The 21113-nt window shown below is 49.6% G+C and overlaps 1 protein-coding gene across 1 annotated transcript in view; it reads right to left on the bottom strand.

Annotated features, from left to right (window-relative positions):
• Window positions 1–21113, bottom strand: part of ESYT2 (extended synaptotagmin 2) — a 70973-nt gene that overhangs the window by 18884 nt on the left and 30976 nt on the right. The window contains 10 exon segments of the mRNA XM_032482965.1: window positions 4153–4248; window positions 4656–4745; window positions 5705–5753; window positions 6549–6631; window positions 7536–7712; window positions 9578–9698; window positions 13580–13635; window positions 20299–20313; window positions 20315–20389; window positions 20635–20707. Coding sequence (XP_032338856.1) covers window positions 4153–4248; window positions 4656–4745; window positions 5705–5753; window positions 6549–6631; window positions 7536–7712; window positions 9578–9698; window positions 13580–13635; window positions 20299–20313; window positions 20315–20389; window positions 20635–20707 — 835 coding nt within the window.

Genomic DNA, 21113 nt, shown 5'->3' with positions numbered 1-21113 from the left:
AGCAAGCACAAGGTTAGGCTGGGCCTCAGCTCACAGGACCCCTTGGGCCCCCCGGACCCGCCTCAGGGCCCGGACAGCGAGGATGGAACCACTGCCTGTGAGGACTGGCAGTCTGCAGGCACCGTGAGAACCTTTCGCTCTGAGTCCTGGCGTCTGCACTAGTGTGCACGTCACTCTAACACATGTCAACTAAAGTTAAGCGGGGGACAGGCCTGGGTGTGGGCTGGGGCACGAGGAGCGTGCGAGGTAGGGAAAGCTGCCAGTGGGCTGGGGTGTGACGGGCCAGATGGCCCAGGTGCGCCAGGCCAGGCCAGCACCAGGCCTCTGGACATTACTGCACCTTCCACACCTCCTGCACTTTTGACAAAATGAACTCACGTGACTTCCACAGAGCGCCTGGGACCATCACACCCAGGGCCTCCACGCCTATGGCAGCATCTTCACGTATAAAGTAGACGTTAGAGCAAACACCACTCCTTTCCATACACAGCATTATGAACTTACACACTTAATAACATGATAGCAAATTCACTTTGTACTAGGATGGACTGGACAGAAGAGTGGAGACTGAGGGCTCTGGGTCACACAGCTGAGTTCAGGTCCCTGAGCCATGACCCTGGGTCTCAACCTCAGTGCCTCATCCCGTGTGGTCTCACCTGAGAAGCAATCGCGACGGCCCGAGACTAAACAAGCTGTGCACAGGGAGCCCGTGGAAAGTGCTGGGAAACACAGGTGGCCACAGAGGCCTCAGGTTCTGAAGCTGGGAGTCAGAGGACACCCTCTCGTTCCTCTGGGCAAAAGGAGGCAGGCAGAGGGCTGAGGCCCCGGGAGAAAGAGGCTGTTTCCAGCTTGGGAGGTCCTGCTTTCAGATGGGGACCCCTGGAGGTGATGCACTCGTTGGGGTGAAAATTATAAGTGTCCTGAGTAGCAGAAGGTAAGAGAGCAACAGGGTGGCCACCATCCCAAACCTTTACCAGAACTAGTGACAGGTCCAGCCTTTGAGGAAACTGAGAACAGGACTGACCTCACTTCATTACTGAAAGCCAATGTGGGGAAAGTAACCCACCTATTCAGGTTTATTTTTCAGAACATTTTGTTGATGCTTGTATTTGAATCATAAAGCACAGTATGTTGATTTTGATAACGAGGGAGGAAAGTTAGTCTGGATAACCCAGCAACGTCTCAGCTAAAAGTTAAAAAGCGGTTTAAAAAATCCTGACACGGGTCAGCAGTATTTCTTTTAAAAGAAGCAGAAACTTAGAGAAGCTACTGGAGGGCGGACTAAGCTCACTCGGCGGGCTGGGCTGTCACTGACAGCGAGCGGCCACAGCACAGACCTCCACTAGGGACCACCTGATGGGAGGAGGACGGCTGGCCGCACGCACGGCGCCCTCGTCTGACCCTGCAACAGCGCAGCTCACCCACCTTCAGGGGCTTGACTGTCCTCACCTATAAAATGGGATAAAATAACTATTTTTCAAGCTCCCCCTCTCCTTCTTTTTAATACTAAGAATAAACTGAGAAAGCATGTGGAAATAGAAACGAAGACCCTTCAAAAACATAAAGCACTACCACCATCAGAGTCAGCGGCCAAATGAACTGTAGGAATCTCACTAGTCATTGAATTAAATCAATAATTAGTTTCTAGACTAATGAGTAAGCCATTGGTGGCTTTCTCTGACTTCACAGCAAGCGAGAATAACCCTGCCAAAAGGACCAAGAGCAGAACCAGGAATCAAGGCACCAGAGAAGGCCCCAGGGAAACACACAATGAGGTTAAAATCAGCTTCCCAGAGAAAGCTACAAATGCTCAATTAGCCACTCCAGGAAATTCTTTGTTCCTTAAAAGAAGCTGACCATAATTCAATGTATAGTTTACCTCCCTGAGTTGCTCTGGACCATAATTCAATGTATAGTTTACCTCCCTGAGTTGCTCTGGTTAAAAGTGAGGAAGAAGGCAAGGTTTCAGGGTAGCAGGTGAATTTCTGTCTTCACTGACTGTCCCCAGGGCCGCAGGTGGGACTTTAAAGAAAGCCAAGTTCTGACACTTCTGTGTTTGGTCAGGAGGAGAAAGTAGATTTAAGGAAGCTTCTGAAAAGCTTGCAAACATTACATCTCACACTGAGATGAACCATACAAAAATCCACGTTAGTCCCTGTGGCTTCACTTTTTGCTCAGATGATTTTTTAAATTTGTTACGGGCCAGGAGCGGGTAGGAGCCCGAGGCTCCCCAACACCCCTAGGCCCATCCACTCATCAGCAGAGGCATCACCAGCGGTGGTTATGGCAGAGAGTGTCACGTTTTACCAAACAGGCACAACAGAACACGCACAGCAGCGGAGGTCATGCGGGAAACAGGCCAGCATGCAGGTCATTCCGCACTGAGGGGGCGCGTGAGGCACTCAGCCGCATTCTGGCAGCCCCACCAAGCACGAGGAGGAAAGAACACTGAGAACTCACAAATAGTGCTCTACAGACTGAGGCGGTATTTTCACAAAACACTAGTCCCGACGCTCGCCTCTCTTTTAAGTAGCCACACCCAAAGTTTCCCTCGTAGATACTCTTGGGAGAGTGGAAACGGGAGGAGAGAGCAAATGTCAGTGAAGGCGCAGAAGCACGGTAACCAGGGAGCAGCGGCAGAGGCGCAGCGCCCCACCGGCAGTGGCGCGGGCAGCGGCTCTGCAGGGCCCTCTGCCTCCGCCAGCCGGAGCATGCTTCCTGCACAGAGCGCCCTTTCAATAGAAGTGAATAAACTCACTTTTCTTCCTTCCTTCCTTTCTTTCTTTGTTTCTGCTTATGAAATTTTTCTTATTTAAATTTCAATTTAATGTGACAAAACACAGCTCTAAAGGACAGGTCTAATTCCTTCTTGACAGTTCACCAATACTGTTCTCTACATCCTAAAATACACAGTAAATTCATTTCCATCAGGCATTATAAGACTTTATAACATTGTGGTTAAAAACAAAAAGTTCTACCATATAAATAATTCTGCAGAAAGGTGAAATCTTCACCGAAAAAAAGAACAATTATATACGTTTACACACACCCAGTTCAATCACATCTTTCCAATACAAAAAAAAATAGATTGATCAGATTTTAATTGCTGAAAACTAAAAATAAAACATAGAGATGTGCAAAATACACTGACTTTGCTTTTAAGCAAAGCCCACGTAATGCACAGTTTGAGCCCTTGAAAGAACCAGGTGTGTACTGCACACAGTCAGGGACAGTGTGAGCACGGCGAGCCCGCGTGCTCCCTCCACATGCACCTCCACCAAGGACACGCCCACGGGGAGACTGTCCACAACGTACGGACAAGTGGGCACCTGTTATCAAGTCCCGGGAGGAAACAGCCTGCATCTGGTGCCAGTAGTCATTCTTTCAACAAAATTGGGCTCCCACACAAGAAACAGCAGAAAGACTGTCTGCTGAGCAAGTGAATGGGCACTCAAAAAAATTCATCATTTTTAGTGACCACATCACCCTCATTGGGGGTTAGGGTACGGTGGAGGGTCCCACCAGGCCTCGTGTGATGGCACAGTGTGACTCTTCTCCTCCATGCCGATGGTTATCATCTACAAAGACTCTACTCTACAGCTTCTTCTAAGAGCAAGACAACCCTGATGCGAACGAGGAGGAGCACGTGGTCCAGGCCGCATGTGCAGGGCTGGGCGACCTGCCTGCTGCGCCAGTGCGCCCTGAGCACCACTGCGCCCCACGCTGCCCCATTCCCGCCGGGCCACCGCCTGGATGGATGCTGCTCTGTTACTTCACTCCCAGGCCAAAGGGAGACAATTTTCATCTTCAGGCAACTAAATTTTAATAATAATAATAATAATAATAATTTTAATAATTTAGCAATTTCCTACAGAATATCTTCTTCCCTAACTACTAGCTGTACTCTCTTCCTACATCCTGGAGGCTTCTTCATAAAACATGCTGGAGTAAAGACAGCTCTGAACATCTTGCCAGTAAGACGCAGAAACACAGAACTATGCTCCTGAGGGAACTGCACAAGAACCTGTCCCCTGCCGCTCCTTGGGCCGGGGTGAAGTGGAAGCATGGCTGCGTGGGCGCAGGCGCGGCTGAACACACCAAGAGCCGCCACCAGGACTCCAGCACCCAGGCAGCTCCCGCAGCCACACCTACCGGAAGGTTCCTCGCCGAGTCCAAGTACAAGATCAGCAGCGAAGAGGACAGCCCGTCGTTGGCCTGGTCTTTGTCAGCTCTGATGTCCATCAGCACCTTCAAGGGAAGGCATGGGCCTCAGCGGGTGTGTTTCCAAAAGATTCTCGATATTTCTACCTGATTATAATGCTCAGGAAAATAAGAAAAGTGGAAAAATAAACCACCCAATACAGGCAACACAAAGAGAGTGAACATGACAAGATTCTACAGAAATCAAATGAAGCACTCGGTGACCTGTGGCTCTCAAATCCCTGCACAACATTAAGTACAACATGCAAAGACCTTGTAACACAGGTGAATGACCTGCTGATCTCCTTTTTAAAAACCTCTAGTGCGTACTGATGCTACTGCGGTGACTCTCAGCATGAGGGTCAGAACGAGGGCTGCACTGTCCTAACCCCACAGCAGCACAACCCTCAGACCCTCATCCTGCTGTGGGGCTGCTGTCGCGGGCACTCCAGCACCTTGTCCAGGTCCGCAGCACTGGCCACCAGCGTGAGCCACTCCAGCTTCAGATGCAGCTTTCCTCTGGGGACCTCGTCCAGGGGGAACCACTGTGGAGGAAACAAGCAGCTCAGCATGGGCTCTCTGAGTCAGACACACTGAGCACAGTCTGCCCATGGGACAGCCTGAGAGCGGTGGGGACCTCATACAGGCGCCGCCCGTGGCGTCGACACTCCAGACGCTCAGCGTGCACTAACTCGCGGATGCTAACTCCATCCCTGCTTCACACTGGGACCCACCTCCCTCTCGTGCTCTCCAGCACTGTGGGCCCCTACGTACAGAACCTAACAGAACCTATGGGCCCAGAGAGAATATAATACTGATCCCAAATATTGAGTGTCAATGTCAGGCAGGCCGACATGCTTGTTTCTATTCATCTCTATGTGCTTAATAAATAGTGCACACTTGTTTCAGCTTACAAGTCACAAAGCAGTTAACCAGAGGCAGTCCCAGTGCTCAGTACTGAGAAGGACCTGCCCGGAGCACAGGGTTTTGTCTCTTCAGCCAACACTGGCACTCTAAGTGCCCGGCACAGCACGTGACAGATGCAGGTGCCTGCCGAGCGCCTCGCACAGGAAGGAGGGCGTGTCACTCTGGAAGCAGAAACCCGGCTGATCGTGCCTGACTTGCCCAGGCCCTCCAGTCCGCGGGTGCCTCTCCTGGGACCTTTCTCACCAGCCGCACTGCGTCAGCTCTGCTAGGAACTCTATCTATCTGTGAAGTACCCAGTTTAGGGAGTTTCTCCCAGGCTCTGCCTTGACCCCGCAGGAGAGCGCACTGCCTGAAATGAAGCGGACTTCTGTTGGCTCCCTGGGTATTTCGAGCATACAGCAGGCGCTCAATACACACTATCTGATTTGGCTCTGAAACTTACTTCACTTTGCTGTTACTAGGAGGCCCAAGCTCTCGTGTCTGTGAGGCAGATGTTAAGTTCTCAGACCACCAAGTGGGGGCGCAGCAGGGACTCAGTCAGTACTTGTGAAATAGAACAAACTCAGAGGACACTTACTTCATCTAAAAGGCGCTCCTTCTCAACTTCGGTAAGGTCAATCATAAGACTACAGAAACAACACAACAACTTCAGAACACAGAAGCACACTTCGTACAACTGAAACAGCCTTAAATATTAGTCTGTGAAAAAGCACTCCAGACATGCAACAAAACACTAGTCTATCAGGAGAGAATGTGAAGCGAGGAAGGGAGGAGCCAAGGCAGTGGAGCCAGAGGCCAGTCTTCCCCAGGCCCTCGGGCGGGCGCACTCCTCAGCTCTCACCAGCTCCCCAGCCTCTTGCTCTGGGCCCCAGGGGTGCGTTTCCTCCCCCACCATCCTGCTCTGCTGTGAGCCCTGGGCCAGAGCCGAAGAGGACAGAGGACCACACCCTTCCTCCTGCAGCCGCTGGCTCTCTGCCCACCCTCCGCCTTGGGCTAGACCAGCATCCTTCCCAGCTGCTCCAGGAGCCTCCCCATGCCTGCCACCTCCCCTCCTCCCCCACTCCCCGGGGCCAGCCCCAGCCCAACACCCTGACCCAGCAGTGGTCTGGCAGAATCACATCTGACCTGACCACTGCCTGGCTCAGAGTCTTTGGGGTGCTCCTTGTTAAATCATCTCATGAATGAATTCTGAGGTCACAGCTTGACAACAGGCCATTCTTGATGAAGCCAGGCCTGTCCAATGTCACCTACCCCCATATCTTTTTTGCCACAAGAAATTCAGTTAAATAATAAAGATTAGGCTAAAGTGTGCTTTTTGAAAGCTCACCTTTTCAGCTGTACTGGTTGTTCAATGTAAGTAAACAAATCAATGTTTATTTTTCCAATATGTAAGCACAGTGTAAATCACACACAGGACTGACCTTCCCAGAAAGTCATCCTTGTCCGGGTCTTCATCAAAGAGCTCGATCTCCAGTTCCTGTCCGGGATGCTCATAGACCAGAGCCTGGAAGGTTAAAAATCGTAGTTATTTCACATTTTACCGTCAAGTGTGGAGACCACTGGGGCGGTTCTCCCCCATGGTGAGAAGCTGTCTGGCACTGAGGTTTCCCACCAGCAGTCCTGACACACTGCTGGACGCCTGGGGGTCACTGTGAAACATCTGCGCGCATGGTCACAGCCCACTGTGTCTGTCCTCAGTATTGGGGTCCTGTCGCTCCAGGACAGGGTCACAGGCTGGGACATCTCTCTAGTCCTGCAGCAGCTGCAGTCAGTGCTGGCCTCCTGCGACCCACAAGTAACCCACCCACCACCATAAAGAGATCTGGCCACAGACCGGGCAGGGAGGAGGGAAGCTGGTAGGGTATGAGCTGCACCCCTCTCTGAGGAACAATCCTGCGAATGTGTCAGTCCCTTCAGACGCAGGTAACTTTGGATGCGCAGCTCCACTCTGAGGAGCATTATCTGGGGGAGCTTGGCTAAGTCAAGACAAATCTGTCCCATGACACTGGTGCGGCACTGGTTATAACGCTGAACCAGACAGCCGAGACCGCTCTGGGCAGAGAAACGATGGGGCCTATTCAACTGAGCGGCTGCATTTACTGACGCGTAGGGACGTCCAGAGACACCAAATGGAAGTTCACAAAACAGTATACAGCGAACCTCGCTCTTGTATACGATTTGTGCTAGTTACTCCCTGTCACAGCTCCATGTGATTAAGGTTTAAAGTTCTGCGTGCTGGCCTAACAGAGTGCTGCGAGGCAGCAACACCAGGTACATATTTCAAAAGATGGGAACTTTAAGCAAGAGTGAGACCAAGCACCTGAAGGAAGCAGGCGGGAGCGGGGCGGGGTGGGGCGGGACGGGAGAGCGGTGTGGCACGGCATGGGCAGGGCCGGGGACAGGCTCACCTCGTAAACCTCGTTCCACTTAGGACTGAGGCTCTCCTTGATGACCTTGCTTTGGAAGATCTGGTTGCCCACCCGAATAACTCCATAGGGGTCTGACTTTCCCTTGACAAGTCCTTTAAGGTAAGTGTCCTTCCCCTGAAGATCCTGAGCTTCAATGAAGTGTATCCTCAGGACACCCTGGAAAGGAGCACAAAGCATACTGTCCGCTGGTTCCCAACAGACGGAACCACAGCCATGCCAGGAACAAAACGGGCACCTCCTGGCACAGCAAAGACAGCACAGCTGCGCAGCGCCGGGCAGGGCTAAGGGACAGAGCCCAGGGCCAGCGTGAGCCCCACTCCTCCAGGGACCTCCCCGGCGCAGCTCCCAGAGCAACAGCTTGGGCAGGGCGGGGTGGAGCGGCAGGACCACAGTCCTGTGTCTTGGTAGTGGAGACAGCAGCGGTCACTGCAGAGACACGTAAGGGTAACCAGCAGTACAGGATGCACGAGCTCGTTACCAAGTCCTCATGTGCACGGATGACCCCATCCAGTCTCAGAACAAGCCCATGACGGCCTGCCACTAAACCTGCTTCAAGGATGGGACACTGAAGCTGTGACATACATACCACTCACAGACTTTACACATAGTTCTCTTTTTCCCCTAAAATGTTGTCTAATCATTAAAGTAAAAAATATCCACTTGTATTTCTTTCAAGGCAAACACAAATGTGAAGTTACCTTTGGAGGAGGGGCATCCTACCTCACAAACACGTTTGAAAAAATTACCAGGTAACACTCCTGACCCAATCAGCACAGGAAGATACACATTTTCACAAATACACTTCTAAAAACTTAACAAGGAAAATTCACTGTTGATATTTTCACACATCTAAAGCTTAGATACTCTGGCACACACTGAGCAGCAATGGCTTTAACCCACAGTTACAGGGGTCAGGTCTGGGAGGGCTCAGACGTCACTGCGCTCGGAGAGTAACAAGCCTCATGGCCAAGGACCACAGGATTTCTACGTGGAAAGTCAGCCCTGCATTTTCAGAGATGAGAATCCTAAATTAAGGAGAAGATACCCCTGTCTTGTATGTGGTGTCCCCTCAGACCTGCTGAAGGCCAACACTAACTAATTTGGGCACAAATGACTGGGTGATGCTACTTCACAGAAATGCAGAAATGCTCACCGTGTGTGTTGATTTGTGCACTGTCATTGAGCTCTGATTTAACTAGTAAGAGCAATAGGCAGAGGCAGAGTAACCGCCCACTTCCTCTTCAGGAAACAAACACTGAAATAGGGCCAGCTCAAGACCTTCTGCAGGAGAGTAACAGACACGTGACAGGCGGCCCCCACGGTGAGGGAGACAGACCAGCCGGCTGGTGCGAAGCCCCATGTAGGAGGCGCTCTCACTAACTGGGCAGGACCATCCCTCTACCACGTCCTCCGTGTGCAGCAGACGAATCTCATTCCTTGACTGGCAAGCTCTCGCAGTCCTGGGACAAAGCTGTTTAGTTTACTCAAAGGAGGGCAACTCCAGTATCTGTGACCGACCTCTGTGTGCCAGGTATCATCCCAATTTACAGGTGAAGAGACTGAAGCCCAGCCCATCCCCTCCCGTCCCATCTGGGGCAGCTGTAACACCAAAAATGCCCCTGCCACATGGCTCACCCAGTGACCCCACCGGTGGCCACACTGCCACATCTGAGAGGGAGCTGGTGCGAAGTCCCAGCTTAGAAAACGGTGATACTTGGGTACGTACAAGTGGATAAATCAGTTGTCACAGCTGTCCTTTACGATCTGCAACAACACCTGCAGGAGTAGGCCCCAGGAGCACCTCTGAGCTTCACAGCTGGGGTTTTGGAACTGCCCTCAGTCTCTGGAAGCTTTCAGACCAGACGTCCCTTGGCCAGTCTCCTGAGGAGAGAGGCAGGACGAGCCCCTGCACTGCACGGAGGGCCACGTGCCAAGGTTACCGTTAGGAGAAACACCAGGAATCACCACACCCAGGGATGTGAAAAGCTGCCCAGCCTACCTGTGAGTGTCGGGGTGCTTACCTTTGGTATAGGGAACCGCAGCTGTGCGATCTGCACCTCGCTGACCAGAGGAACCGTGATGCGATTGGGAAGCACCAGGTAGTTCGATATGACGTCCAGAATGATAGTGTCTGACAAGCCACTGTGGGGGAACGAGAATAAACCATCAGACACTTCACGGCTAGTTTCACCTCCAACAGTGAACTCAGCACAAACAAGACAACGTCCGAGTTACATGGCCAAAGCTGTCTGATTCCTTCAGAAACAGCCGCTCTGCAATGCAGATGCGATACTGCCACAGTGACTTACCTCGGATTATTCTGAGGACATGAGGTCATATTCTGGCTACATTTCACAGTGTCCCAAATAACACCTCATACATTTGATGTAACTTTATACTGATTTAATACTGAAAAACTAAGACACACTTCGTTAAATTTCTTTCTTAACATAAAATATTTCAAACACCCATAAAAGTGGAGAGAAAACCAAAATAAGCATCCACTCGCTCAGCCCACATTCGTTACATTAGATTTCTCTCTCTGGTTACGTGTGCAGAGCTCCCAACGAAGCAAAAAAATGTACAGTTCATTCCCTCCTCACACTTTATTTGGGTACTAAACCCTGCAATTGCTTTGAAATACTACACACCCAGCACAAAGAACTCAGTAGCATGAAGAAGACCGTGGAGGCTAAAGAAACATACACCTAACTCATCTGTTGTCTCTTCTTTGGGGTCAGTGTGAGAATTAAGCAACGTGTGTGACAACAGTTCTGAGAGCACACACGAATGAGGTTTCCTTGCTACTGAAGAACACCTTGAATCAGAACTGCAGAGCCTTGAAAGAACCCTTCTTCTCACCAGTACTTCCTACAGTCATCGGGGAGCAATGCCCGAGCCCAGCTGCAAGTTGAGGGCCTCAGCTCAGGACTTTCGGTCCAACGAGGGAAAATCAAGCCACACCCCAGACAGCACCGCTCTGGGGTGAAGATGTCAGTTAAGCAGGGTTAACGCCCCAAAGGGATGGAGAGAGTTAAGCTGGCGGACCCTGGATACGCGCTTACCAAGCAGAGGTGGAGGTGGTCCTTTGAAGCTTTACCTGTTCTTACTACAGGTGTTTCCCTCCAAAATACTGGTTTTATTTATACTGAAAAGTCTGTTGAAACACAAAACCCCTCATTGGTGATGTAATGTTTCAAGAATCCCTTAGCTGCTGTGGTGATGAGTCAGCTGCCGCCCCCACAACGCCTACACCCAGCAGAGGGCTGCCCGGTGCCCGGAGCAGGGCTGTCCTTCACCCAGGGGCAGCCTCCTGTGGCCAAGCCTCCCGCCAGCCCTCCCAGTCCTTCAAACCGTCCTGCTCATCACCTGACGGCGATTTCCAGCCCCAGTCTCACTCCTCTTACACCCCTGACACTCAGGTCAGGACTCTGCCCCCCAAAACAGCAGGACAGCTAAAATTTATGGTGAAGTGAAGTGACTCAGGCGTCACTGCCACTTTATAACACTCCTGAGCTCTGCTTCGTCATCAGTGCAAACAGCGTGTAGAATGTTCATTTTGTAAAGCCTGCGGCATGACCTCATTAAGTTATGTTCAAAGTTATGGAATGTGTAATTTTGTGACAAGGCTTGCCACAGCTGTGAGTTACTTGAGAAAGTCTCTGAGTCAGAAATAGTAGCCCAAGTTTTATGTTAAGTATGTGTGTATACATTTTATTACATAAAAATACAAATTATATAATTACAAATCACATATAAATATGTATAATTTAAAAGGGATACTTTAATATATCCCTTTTAAACCATAGCCTCATTTTTTAATTCATAACCTCATTTTTGAATGGTGTGTTTATTTCACATGAATATTTTTAGTGATATATGTAATCCTATATATTGCTTATGTAAGAATGGTTTATATATGTATTGTGTATGTAAAAATCTATGTACAATACAATAGTGAGAAGCTATTACTGCATAAAAAGAGCCTGTCTACATACAAAATCACAAAGTGGAACGGAGCTGTACGAGTGTCTGCATCTCCAGGCGCACACATGCATGAGTGTACCCAGCTTAACTGAAGGACGGGGTCTGAGCCCCAAAGCAGTGGCCCGGGGCTCACCTGCCCTTGGCTCTCCAAAGGCACTGACCTGACGCTGTCTGCAGAGCGGGTGCCTGACGGACCCCAGGCTTCCTTCCACGCGACGCTGAGAGGGGTTGGCCAGTGCACACCCCTCTGCCCTGAGTGACAGCAGGACCTGCTCCCTTTCCCCTGCTGCTGCTTCTTTTCTTTCTTTTTTTTTTTTCAGTTTTGGTTTTTGGGTGTTTTGATACCCCAGGTGGGACAAGAACCTTTCCCCTGCTTCTGATGACAGTTCTTTCTTCAGGGACCCCCTCCCTTCACTGGAGCTTTTTCAAGCACTTCTCTGACTCCCCTCCAGGTGGGCACAAGACCCAGACCTGACCTTCAAAATCCTGGGAATCTGTCCAAGGAAGGGCGGAGAAACAGAAGTCAGCCCTGGAGCCTTGGCCCGAGCTAGTGGGAAGGGGCTCTGATCCCTGAGGTTGCCCTGCCGGCAGCGCAGGAGCTGGAAGCTGCTCCTTCATAGCAAGTGCCTGGCTGGAAACGGCCCCCAGTGGAAACACAGAGCTGGGCACTGGACAGAGAGCCCATGGCACCACCTGGACACCAGCACCTGGCTGCAGCTGAGGTCACCCAAACGAGGCCCCAGGCCTCTTGGGGACTGAGCCAGGAACGTGGGCTCCAGAAGACAGGCATCTGGCCGCCCATCCACAGCTGCACCCGGCACTCAGCACGGCGGCCGGCTCCTGGCAGGCACTCAGTACCCATTTGTTGGGTGAATGAATACACTGGCTTTAAAAAACAGTATTTATTTACTCACTTAATTAAGACTGTGGGAATTGCAACTGTTGTTGCAACCAAGGATCCCTACTGACACTTTAACAACACTTTAAAAAAGTTGTCCCTTCTTTCCAAAGATCTTTTAAAGATAACAGTACTTTTCTACATCAAATAAACCGCAGTACCTAAAAGAGACTTTTATTAAGACTATGTCTCAATTTAGTAAAGTCTTAATTTTTCCTTGATAATGAAACAAAATAAAATTCTTTCTAATGGTCATTTCAGGGACATAAACAAATACGTTAAGATTAGAAAAAACAGACCGAAACCAAGACTTTCAAATTTAATTTCTAAGCTATTTTAGAGGAAAAAAATTCAGAGATTAGCCAAGTGTCCACTGGGAACACATGAAACTTAAACCAATATTTAATGCATTTTAACCTTCAATTACAATAGTGAAGCCAGCAAAAGCAGGCTTTGAGGCTGCAGCTCAGAGCTTCCAGCCTTGGGGGGGGGGGGGGACTAGCAGGGTTGTCACAGGCGCCCTCCACCCTGGGACATGGGGGCGGGGACACAGCAGGGCGTGCGCCTGACAGCTTCACAGACTCATCATGGGACGTCTCCTTGTGCTCCAGACACCAGACTGCACAGACGACGAAGGGACTCCCAGTGACCTGATGGAGGAACTCAGTTCTGCCCCGCAACCCGGCTCCTGGAGCCCCTGTGCGCTCCCAGGTCCAGGCCTGGCTGCCACCCATCCAAGGAGTGGATCAAGGCACCAGGGCAGAGGAGGTAGCACAGCTTGAAAAGAACCCAGAAAGGGACAGTTCTGAAACATACAGTTGGAAAACTTTTTAAAGTTTGCCTTATTTTTCTGGGAAAACAAATACAAACAAAATATAACAGTTCACTTACAGGAATTAACAGCCTACTACTTTCCTAAAACATCAAAACTGGAAAACACCCAACGGCAAACGGAAAGGCCCTGTCCAGCCTCACCGGTCCTCCCACAGCTCGTCCGGGCCCAGAGCCGCAGATGCGCTGCGACCACTGCCCCGAGGGCCTGTGGAAAAGGCCCAGGGATGCCCTTGGGTATTCACGACACCCAGAAGGCACCCCGCACCACCAACAGGCGAACTACAGCGCGGGACGGAGTACTTACTTCAACCCAGGGATGTCGAGAAGATTAGTCAGTCCTGTCCAGTTAATTTCTAAAAGCTGTAATGAGAAAAGGGCAAAAATATTACGCATACAAATTATTTCCAGTTATCATATGCAATCACACAGGTGTTTCTTTACAAACAGACGGGCTCCTGCATAATGCTGTCCTGGGCCTCGTTTCCCACGCAGGAGAACTTGGAGGCCGCCGGCCCTGTCGGTGTGCAGATGGCCTGCCTGCTCTCGTTTTGTCTCTTGAGCTCATAGTTTTCTCCAGTAAAATCATGTGATTATTTATATACCATTCTCTTATTGATGAGCACTTAGAATACTTACAGCTTCTCTTTTATTGTAAGTAGTGATTTAGTATCTTTTTACCACATGTTCTTACATGCATGTGGAGACCAGTGTTCCAAAAGTGGAAGTTGTCAGAGACATGTGTTTATTTTCTATGTGATAGATGCCACCTAGTTGCCCCAATACTGTATCAATTTATATTACAGCAAAAGTGTAGGAAGATATCCTTTCTTTTATACTCTCATCAAAGAGAGACATTAAAAATCAGCCTTTCTGGTAGTTAAAATATGGTACTTTACCACTCTTTCAATCTGCATTTTCCTGATGTTGGCGGAACATGTTCCTTCCGTTCATTCAACATTTGTATTTTCTGCTCATTTTTCTAGCAGGCATTTAACTGAGAAGAATTCCTACATAGTTGGCTGAGAGTCTCTTAAATTGATGTGGACAGGTAAAAAGCACCGATTAGAAACGCTGCTTTTCCTATGAAGACGAGCATTGCATGTAATAGAATCACCTGGGCCTTGTGTTTGTAGAAGATGTCAGGCGAGACTGCATAACCTCTACCACCCACACACCCGAGTAACAAAACTGGGAAGTACAAACATGAACGGGAAGGGTTAGGATTCATCTGGATCAAAACTCAAAAGCAACTATTTCAACAAGTCCTGAAAGTAGAACCTCCCGGCACCCCGATCATGATCTCAAACACACTTTCCACTTAAAGGACAGGGGATTTTGAAGAAATCTAGGCCTGGGGCAAAAATTGTTACCGGGAGCCTGGGCAATCCTGCTGAATCAGAAAGAGTAAAGAAACCTCCAGGGCCGTCTCAGGGAGCCACCTCTGGGAAGGGACTGCAACCATCACTAGACAATAAAGTCTCAGGAGATTGAGGCCTGCTCACAGGCCCCTTGTCAAAATGAAGAGACGCTACCCAAGCTCAGAGAAACAAAGCGCCAGGGTGAGGTGGGGGGGCAGAGGCAGAATTCATGGAAGGAAGGACTCAGCTGGGTTTGGAAAGAGAGGAGATTTGAACACAAGAAAGAAAGCCCCAGGCCAAGGGCCCCCATGTTCAAGGCCCTGAAGGCACATGGTGGGGAGGGGGCACCAGAAGGGGCTGGGGTCGAAGGAGGGGTGGGGGACAGGGGGAGAGGAGTGTGAGTGACTGTGTGAAAGTGTGAGCGCATAAGTGCCCACGTGTGGGGACACAGGCAGGAGCTCACTGGGAGGGGCAGGTCCAGGCAGTGCTTTGGAAAAACAGCTAAAATTAGTGCCTCCCTGCACCCCCCCGACTGAGATCTCCTTCAGGAAACTGAAGAGCCAGTGAGACGCGTTTCCCAATGATGGGAAACCACCCGTGGGGCTGCCATGCTCTCCTGTGAGGAGCAACGAGTAACGCGGTCTCACTGCAACCGCACCGCCAGCGCACGTGTGATCCACGGAAGCTCAGACTTGCACCCGCAGCCTCCCTGGGGACCCGCGGATGGCGCTACGGAGGCAGCAACCACAACCCTCACTGCAGCAGACTGCATGCCAGGGCCAGGCGTCCTGTGTGGGACATTGGTTAAAAATATAGACTGCTGGCTCCTGTTCCTCTCCAGAGTGTTTGAAATGCCTATTTGGGCTGGTGGTAAAGGTCACAAATGCTTTCCTTACGTCGTAAAGCTCCTGGGACTCCCACCCCCTACTTGGGACGCAGGAAACTGGGAAGAGCATCCCTCCTAAGTGCACAGGGAGCTGAGGTGACAGAGCCCCCAGGGCAGCACAGCCAGAGGGGCCCTATGGAATCCACAGAAATCAGCACACACTCCATGTGGTGTGCCAGCCGACAGGACTTCCTGCAGGGAGAGGCCAGGGAGGGGCAGCTGCTACTGGAGAGACACAGGCCTGCCTTCCCCGGAGGATACAAAGAAGGAGGCCCACTGCAGCTGAGAGGAAGGAAGACAACCCACCCTCTGTGCCCTGGGGGCGGGGGGGACACCATCCTAGGCCCAGACCACAGAGATGCAGTACTCTCTCTCGCACAAGACTCTCCAAGGGCCACTGAAAGTGCGCCTGGACAACGTTGACGGGACGAGACTCTCCAACGTAATTAAGACACCAAACTCCAGATCCAGGAGGCTCAGAGAACACCTTATAAACACCCCCGTAGCTCCCCAGGTGCTCTCAGTCTTAACGTGCAGTCTAAGTCCAGGCCCTCCTTAGTCCGGCAGCCCTGCAGGCCTGTCTGCCCGGCCCTGCCCCTCCATCTCCCTGCCGCCCGCCAAGGGTTGTGGAATTGGTTTCTGGGAGCCCTGTTCAAACACTGGACCTTCCACTCCTGGTCTGGGGTTAAGGGCCCGTGTTGGGTGCTGCTGGAACAGGGCAGGCAAGGACAGAGTGAAGACACAGAGAGAAGTGAAAGAGAAGTAATAAAATGGCTGCGCTTAGGCTAATTCCTGGCCTTATACTTGCCGTTTACTTTTAAAACGGTCAGCAAATCTGACCGGACACTGCCCCAGGCCCAGGCCCATTGTTACAAGTAGAGCTGGAGTTATTAATTTTCCTGTTTGTTTTACTTCACTCTGGCAACTGAAATTTACAATCATGTTTGGATTCTGAGTCATCCCCCTAGGAAGGGAGTCACCGGACAACAACCTCAGGAGAGTGACCAGACCCTCCGAAGTCCCTCCTGGCGCCTAATGAGCCTGATCAGATAAAGAAGGTCACGTGCTGATGACACTCCAGACCAGTGGACAGTCCCATGATGCTGGACAGACTCGCCAAGATTCGGAAGGAAGCTTCACCAGAGGCTCTTGTTGATAGATACCCGCTTTTTCTCTCCGGTTTCTTCGCTATATAATCATTAAAGCCCCAACCCCAAGACGGGCTCACAGTTCTGAAGGCACAAGCCTGCTGGGAGTCCCCTTTGCCAGGCAAAGTAATAAAGCTGCCTCTTTTCTTCTAAGCTCGAAGACCTTGTCTCTGGGTTATTTGGCTCGTCGGGGATGGGGGCCCATCTTTCAGCAACAGAAGGACGAAGCCAAGGCAGAACAGCACGGGAGAGGGACAGCGGCCCCGGCGCTCACGGCCCACGTTCCATTCTGTCCCTAACCCGCGACTGCAGCCCCAGCACGGGCTTCATGAGGCACCTAAATATGCTAATTTGTTTATAAAGGAAGCCCTTCCTTTTCCCTCCTCTGCTGAAGGTTCCTCAACACTGGAGTCCTGGCTGGGAGGACTTGGTTCCTTCTTACAGTCACTCTAAAATGAAGATGCTATTCCCATTTCACAGGTGAAGAAACTCAACCTGTGGCTCAGAGACCCAGGATAACCACATTCAGAGCAAGTCCCAGACCATGCCCTGGAGAAGTTCCAGAAAAGAACTCCTGAGTCAGTCCAGCCTACTCCACACTCCTGCGACAGATGCAGAGGTGACGCAAGGACTCCCGAACACCCTTGAGCGCGCGTGCCCAGACACTCCCAATGTCTGCCAGGTTAGTGCGTGCAGGTGGCCACCTACTCCCTGCGACCCGTCCAGCTGGGTCGCCCCGGCTAGTACCAGAACCTTCATCCAAACTTTTGTGCTCACCAATACTTGACTTCTGGTGTCAGACTCCACCAGAATAATAACCCTACATTTAGGAATACTTTGGATTTCTTAAAAACCTGAAGACTTACACTAGGGGCCTGGTACTGTACACTTAGTGTTTTACACCCACTAACGCTCCATCTTCATCTCTAATCTTCCCAGAGAGGTGCTGCTGGAAAGGGGAAACTGGGGCTTAAAGAAATTAAATACATCTGAGGTTCCAGTTCCACATCCTTGAATTCAACCAACCACGGATGAAAACTATCTGGAAAAAAAAAATTCCAGGAAGTCCCAAAAAGTAAACCTTAAATTTGCAGCACTACGGCAACTATTTATATAGCATTTACATTGAATTTTAAACTATTTATGCAGAATCTACTGTATTAGGTATACTGATAATTTAAAGTACACAGGAGGATGAGCACAGGTCATGTCCAAATGCTACACCATTTGTATAAGGAACTTGAGCATCTACAGATTCTGGAATCCAAGGGAGGCCTGGATCCAGTCCCCTGCAGACACTGAGGGGAGACTGCAATCTGTTCAAAGCACACAGATCAAGGAAGAGGAAGAACCCGGGTGGAGACGGAGGCTGGGTGGCGCCTGCCTCCACCACGTGACCCAGAGCAGTTCAGTGTGGCCCGTCCTGTCTTCTCTGCGCCCCACAAACCCAGCACACCACGTGCTTTCAGTTTCTTTCTTAAACAAGCAGCATGTTATCAACACGAACCTAGACAAACCAGCAAGCAGACCAAGTCTTCACCTCTACGTCATCTGGAGGGTCAAAACCCCGTCTTTCCCTGGAGTGAGGAAGGACCTGGCACCAACAGGGAGCTTTGTTTTCATAGTTTCCAGATGGAAGTGACTGAAAAAGTCCCCTTTCTCCGAACCCTGTGTTTGGTGATTGTAACTCACCATTTAAGGACACGAGATTTTCAACCTTTCATCGCCTCATCCTTCTTTTCTGAGCACTAAAACTTCACTTGGAAGTTAATATTACAATGTTAGTTTTTAAACTAAATACACCTATGGAAGATCCAAACTAAGGAAGAATATTGCTAAGTTAAAGAGTAAGACTTACAGATTTTAATTTTGTTACATTCTAAACTGACAAAAAGGTCTTTCTGTAAATTGTTAAAAATTCCCTGTAAACTGAAATTATTTAGCATTTTGCTAGAGACTAGTCTTTTTATACTTGTTAATAAAGTGATTTTCTTAAACATTCTGGCTTTTAAACAATTTGTGTGTGCGGAAAAAAATCCATGAATTTTAAATCTTTCATAAATCTCATTTCTCAAAATTTTAGTAAATTAAAATTTAACACAGAAGTTCCTTAATAGTTTTTGAGTTTTACGTTGTTTTCTGTTGTTAAAGTACATTCAAAATAAGCCAATTATTTAAGCAATAAAAAGCAAAGGCGAATAATAATTTTAGTGGTAACAAAGTGATGACACTTAAGTCTTATATTTTTATACAGAAAAGTGCCACTCACTTGGTCTGATAAACCTGTATTTTAAAAACCTGAAGACAATAATTTGTATTCAGTTATTTGAATCAAATTATACAAATGAATATCCCCATTCTAAATCATACATGATGCTAATGGTGCCTCCAGAAAGGGCACGTCACAGGTTACAAAGGTGGCATCTGGTGAAGAGACAGATGCAGAACAGATCAACCTATTCATCAGACATTTACTCCACTGTATGGAGACAGATGCGGCTGTGCTTCAAGAGCTCAGGAGACAGGAGCGACCAGGCACAGGGCTCTGGGTGCCAAGGAGGGCCTGACTACCTGTGTCCCGGGAAGGGGAGAAACAGAGAGGGGAGGGCAATGCTCTGGGAGAGGAGAGAGGACGAGGGGGTGGTAAGGGACATGGGGTTGGGGGCACTACCGTGCACTGTGACTCCCCGTGCGCAGTCAGCAGGGGCTGAGCCTGAAGGGCTGGGGAGACAGACCTCACCTGGACCAGAGGACTGTCTGCAAGCAAGAGCCGGCCCCTGGGGGTCAGTGTGCACCTGGGAAGACACGCTAGTGGTGACGTCTTCTGAGGACAGAGCCAGATAGGAAGCCAACTGAAGGCTGCAGAAGCCCAAGTGAGCAGCCATGCAGGTACAGGGTCACTGGGGAGGAGTGAGGCCATGGTGGGGGGAGCGTCTAGGTGGGAACAACATTTCTGTTCTCTTATTTTTGTGCCTAATTAGTAATGAGTATTGACTCCTTGTAACCAAAAATGGAACACCACACATACCTAACAATGTGAAATGATACTATTTACCACAGTTTATCAAAGTGTTAGAATATAATTCAGTCAAAAAGAATCTTTGTGACTTTTCAAAAACTGAGGGCGTGTCTGTGTGCTTCACGCACTGCCAGCTCGGGGGCCATGGGGAAACCTGGGGGCCTGAGGACAGCACCTCTGCCAGCCAGGCTGGGCCAGGTGCAGACGCCCAGACTCATGGTTCTGTGACTTGGACAAATCAGACTCAGTTCCTGGCCGGCAAAAGGAAACTGTGTGAGTAGGTAACTACAGAGCTATGAGGACTGAATGAGTAAATATCTATACATCCTACTCAGTGATAGGTGCTGAATGTTAGTTCCCACCCACTGTTTTTTTTAAAAGTCTCTTTTCAAATTTTCTGTAGCAAATACTTTATTTTTGTAATCAGGAAAAAAACCGTCTACCAAGAGATGTGAAGCCCTCCACTAAGCATAAAGAGATGAAAACACATAGGAGTCATGCTCCAGAAAGGGAATGGAGTGAGTTAAACTCTCTTCCTCCACTCTGTATATTCTTCGTATGTGCACATGCTTGTCAGTGAGCTGGAGGAAAAGGAGATAAAGGTGGACTTACTGGCTTCCTGAGGAAAGAAGATCGACAAAGCTCCCACCAAGGGCATGTCTCCAATCAGCGGCTCCAGGATCACCCGCATGGTACCGTGAATCTGAATTCAAACAGAGACCAAAGTAGGTGACAGAAAACAAGTCCACAGGCCACTTACTGATGGGAGGAGGGGGTGCATGATGTTCTTAGTGATTTCTGAGCATCTGACTTCAGTTTTCTCTCAAGTATAACCTATGAAGAAAAACTTAACTTCAAAGAAATTCTGAGTTAATAAAAACTTCACAACTTTTTTTTTGAATAGAGCATAGAGAATTTGAGAAGACAATGAAACTTTAAAAACCTTACCTGTATACTCTGCACACCAGCTCTACAAAAATATCGCTTGATCTCCAAATCAATCTCACAATTTCCTACAAAACTAGCAAAGAAAAAGTTCTGTATTACATTCTCTTAATCACCACAGACCAGCAAGATATGTAATTTGAATACAATGATAGTAACGCAACAACATCAGACTGTAGGCAAAGCTGTCGCCTGCAGCCCCGCCCATGTCCAAGTACGTTCCTGCCAGGGCACAGTGCTCACTGCTGCAGAGCCAACTCCTGCCCACGGCAGTGAGGCCCATGGCAGCGAGGCTCAGGATGTGCCCGGTGCCATCAGGGGTTAGAGACATGGCATGTGTCCGGGCATCAATTCTACTCAGTGACAAGTCATTTCACTCTTTAGCGTGAAGCACACCTGGACACACATGATGCTGCATGTAAGGCGTGCACCTCTTTTTAACACAAACAGGATGCTTTGCATGACTCCCACCCTCCACTCCA

Source organism: Camelus ferus, chromosome 7 (genome assembly GCF_009834535.1).
Source record: "Camelus ferus isolate YT-003-E chromosome 7, BCGSAC_Cfer_1.0, whole genome shotgun sequence".
Taxonomy (NCBI): domain Eukaryota; kingdom Metazoa; phylum Chordata; class Mammalia; order Artiodactyla; family Camelidae; genus Camelus; species Camelus ferus.
This window is presented reverse-complemented; position numbering and strand designations above follow the sequence as displayed.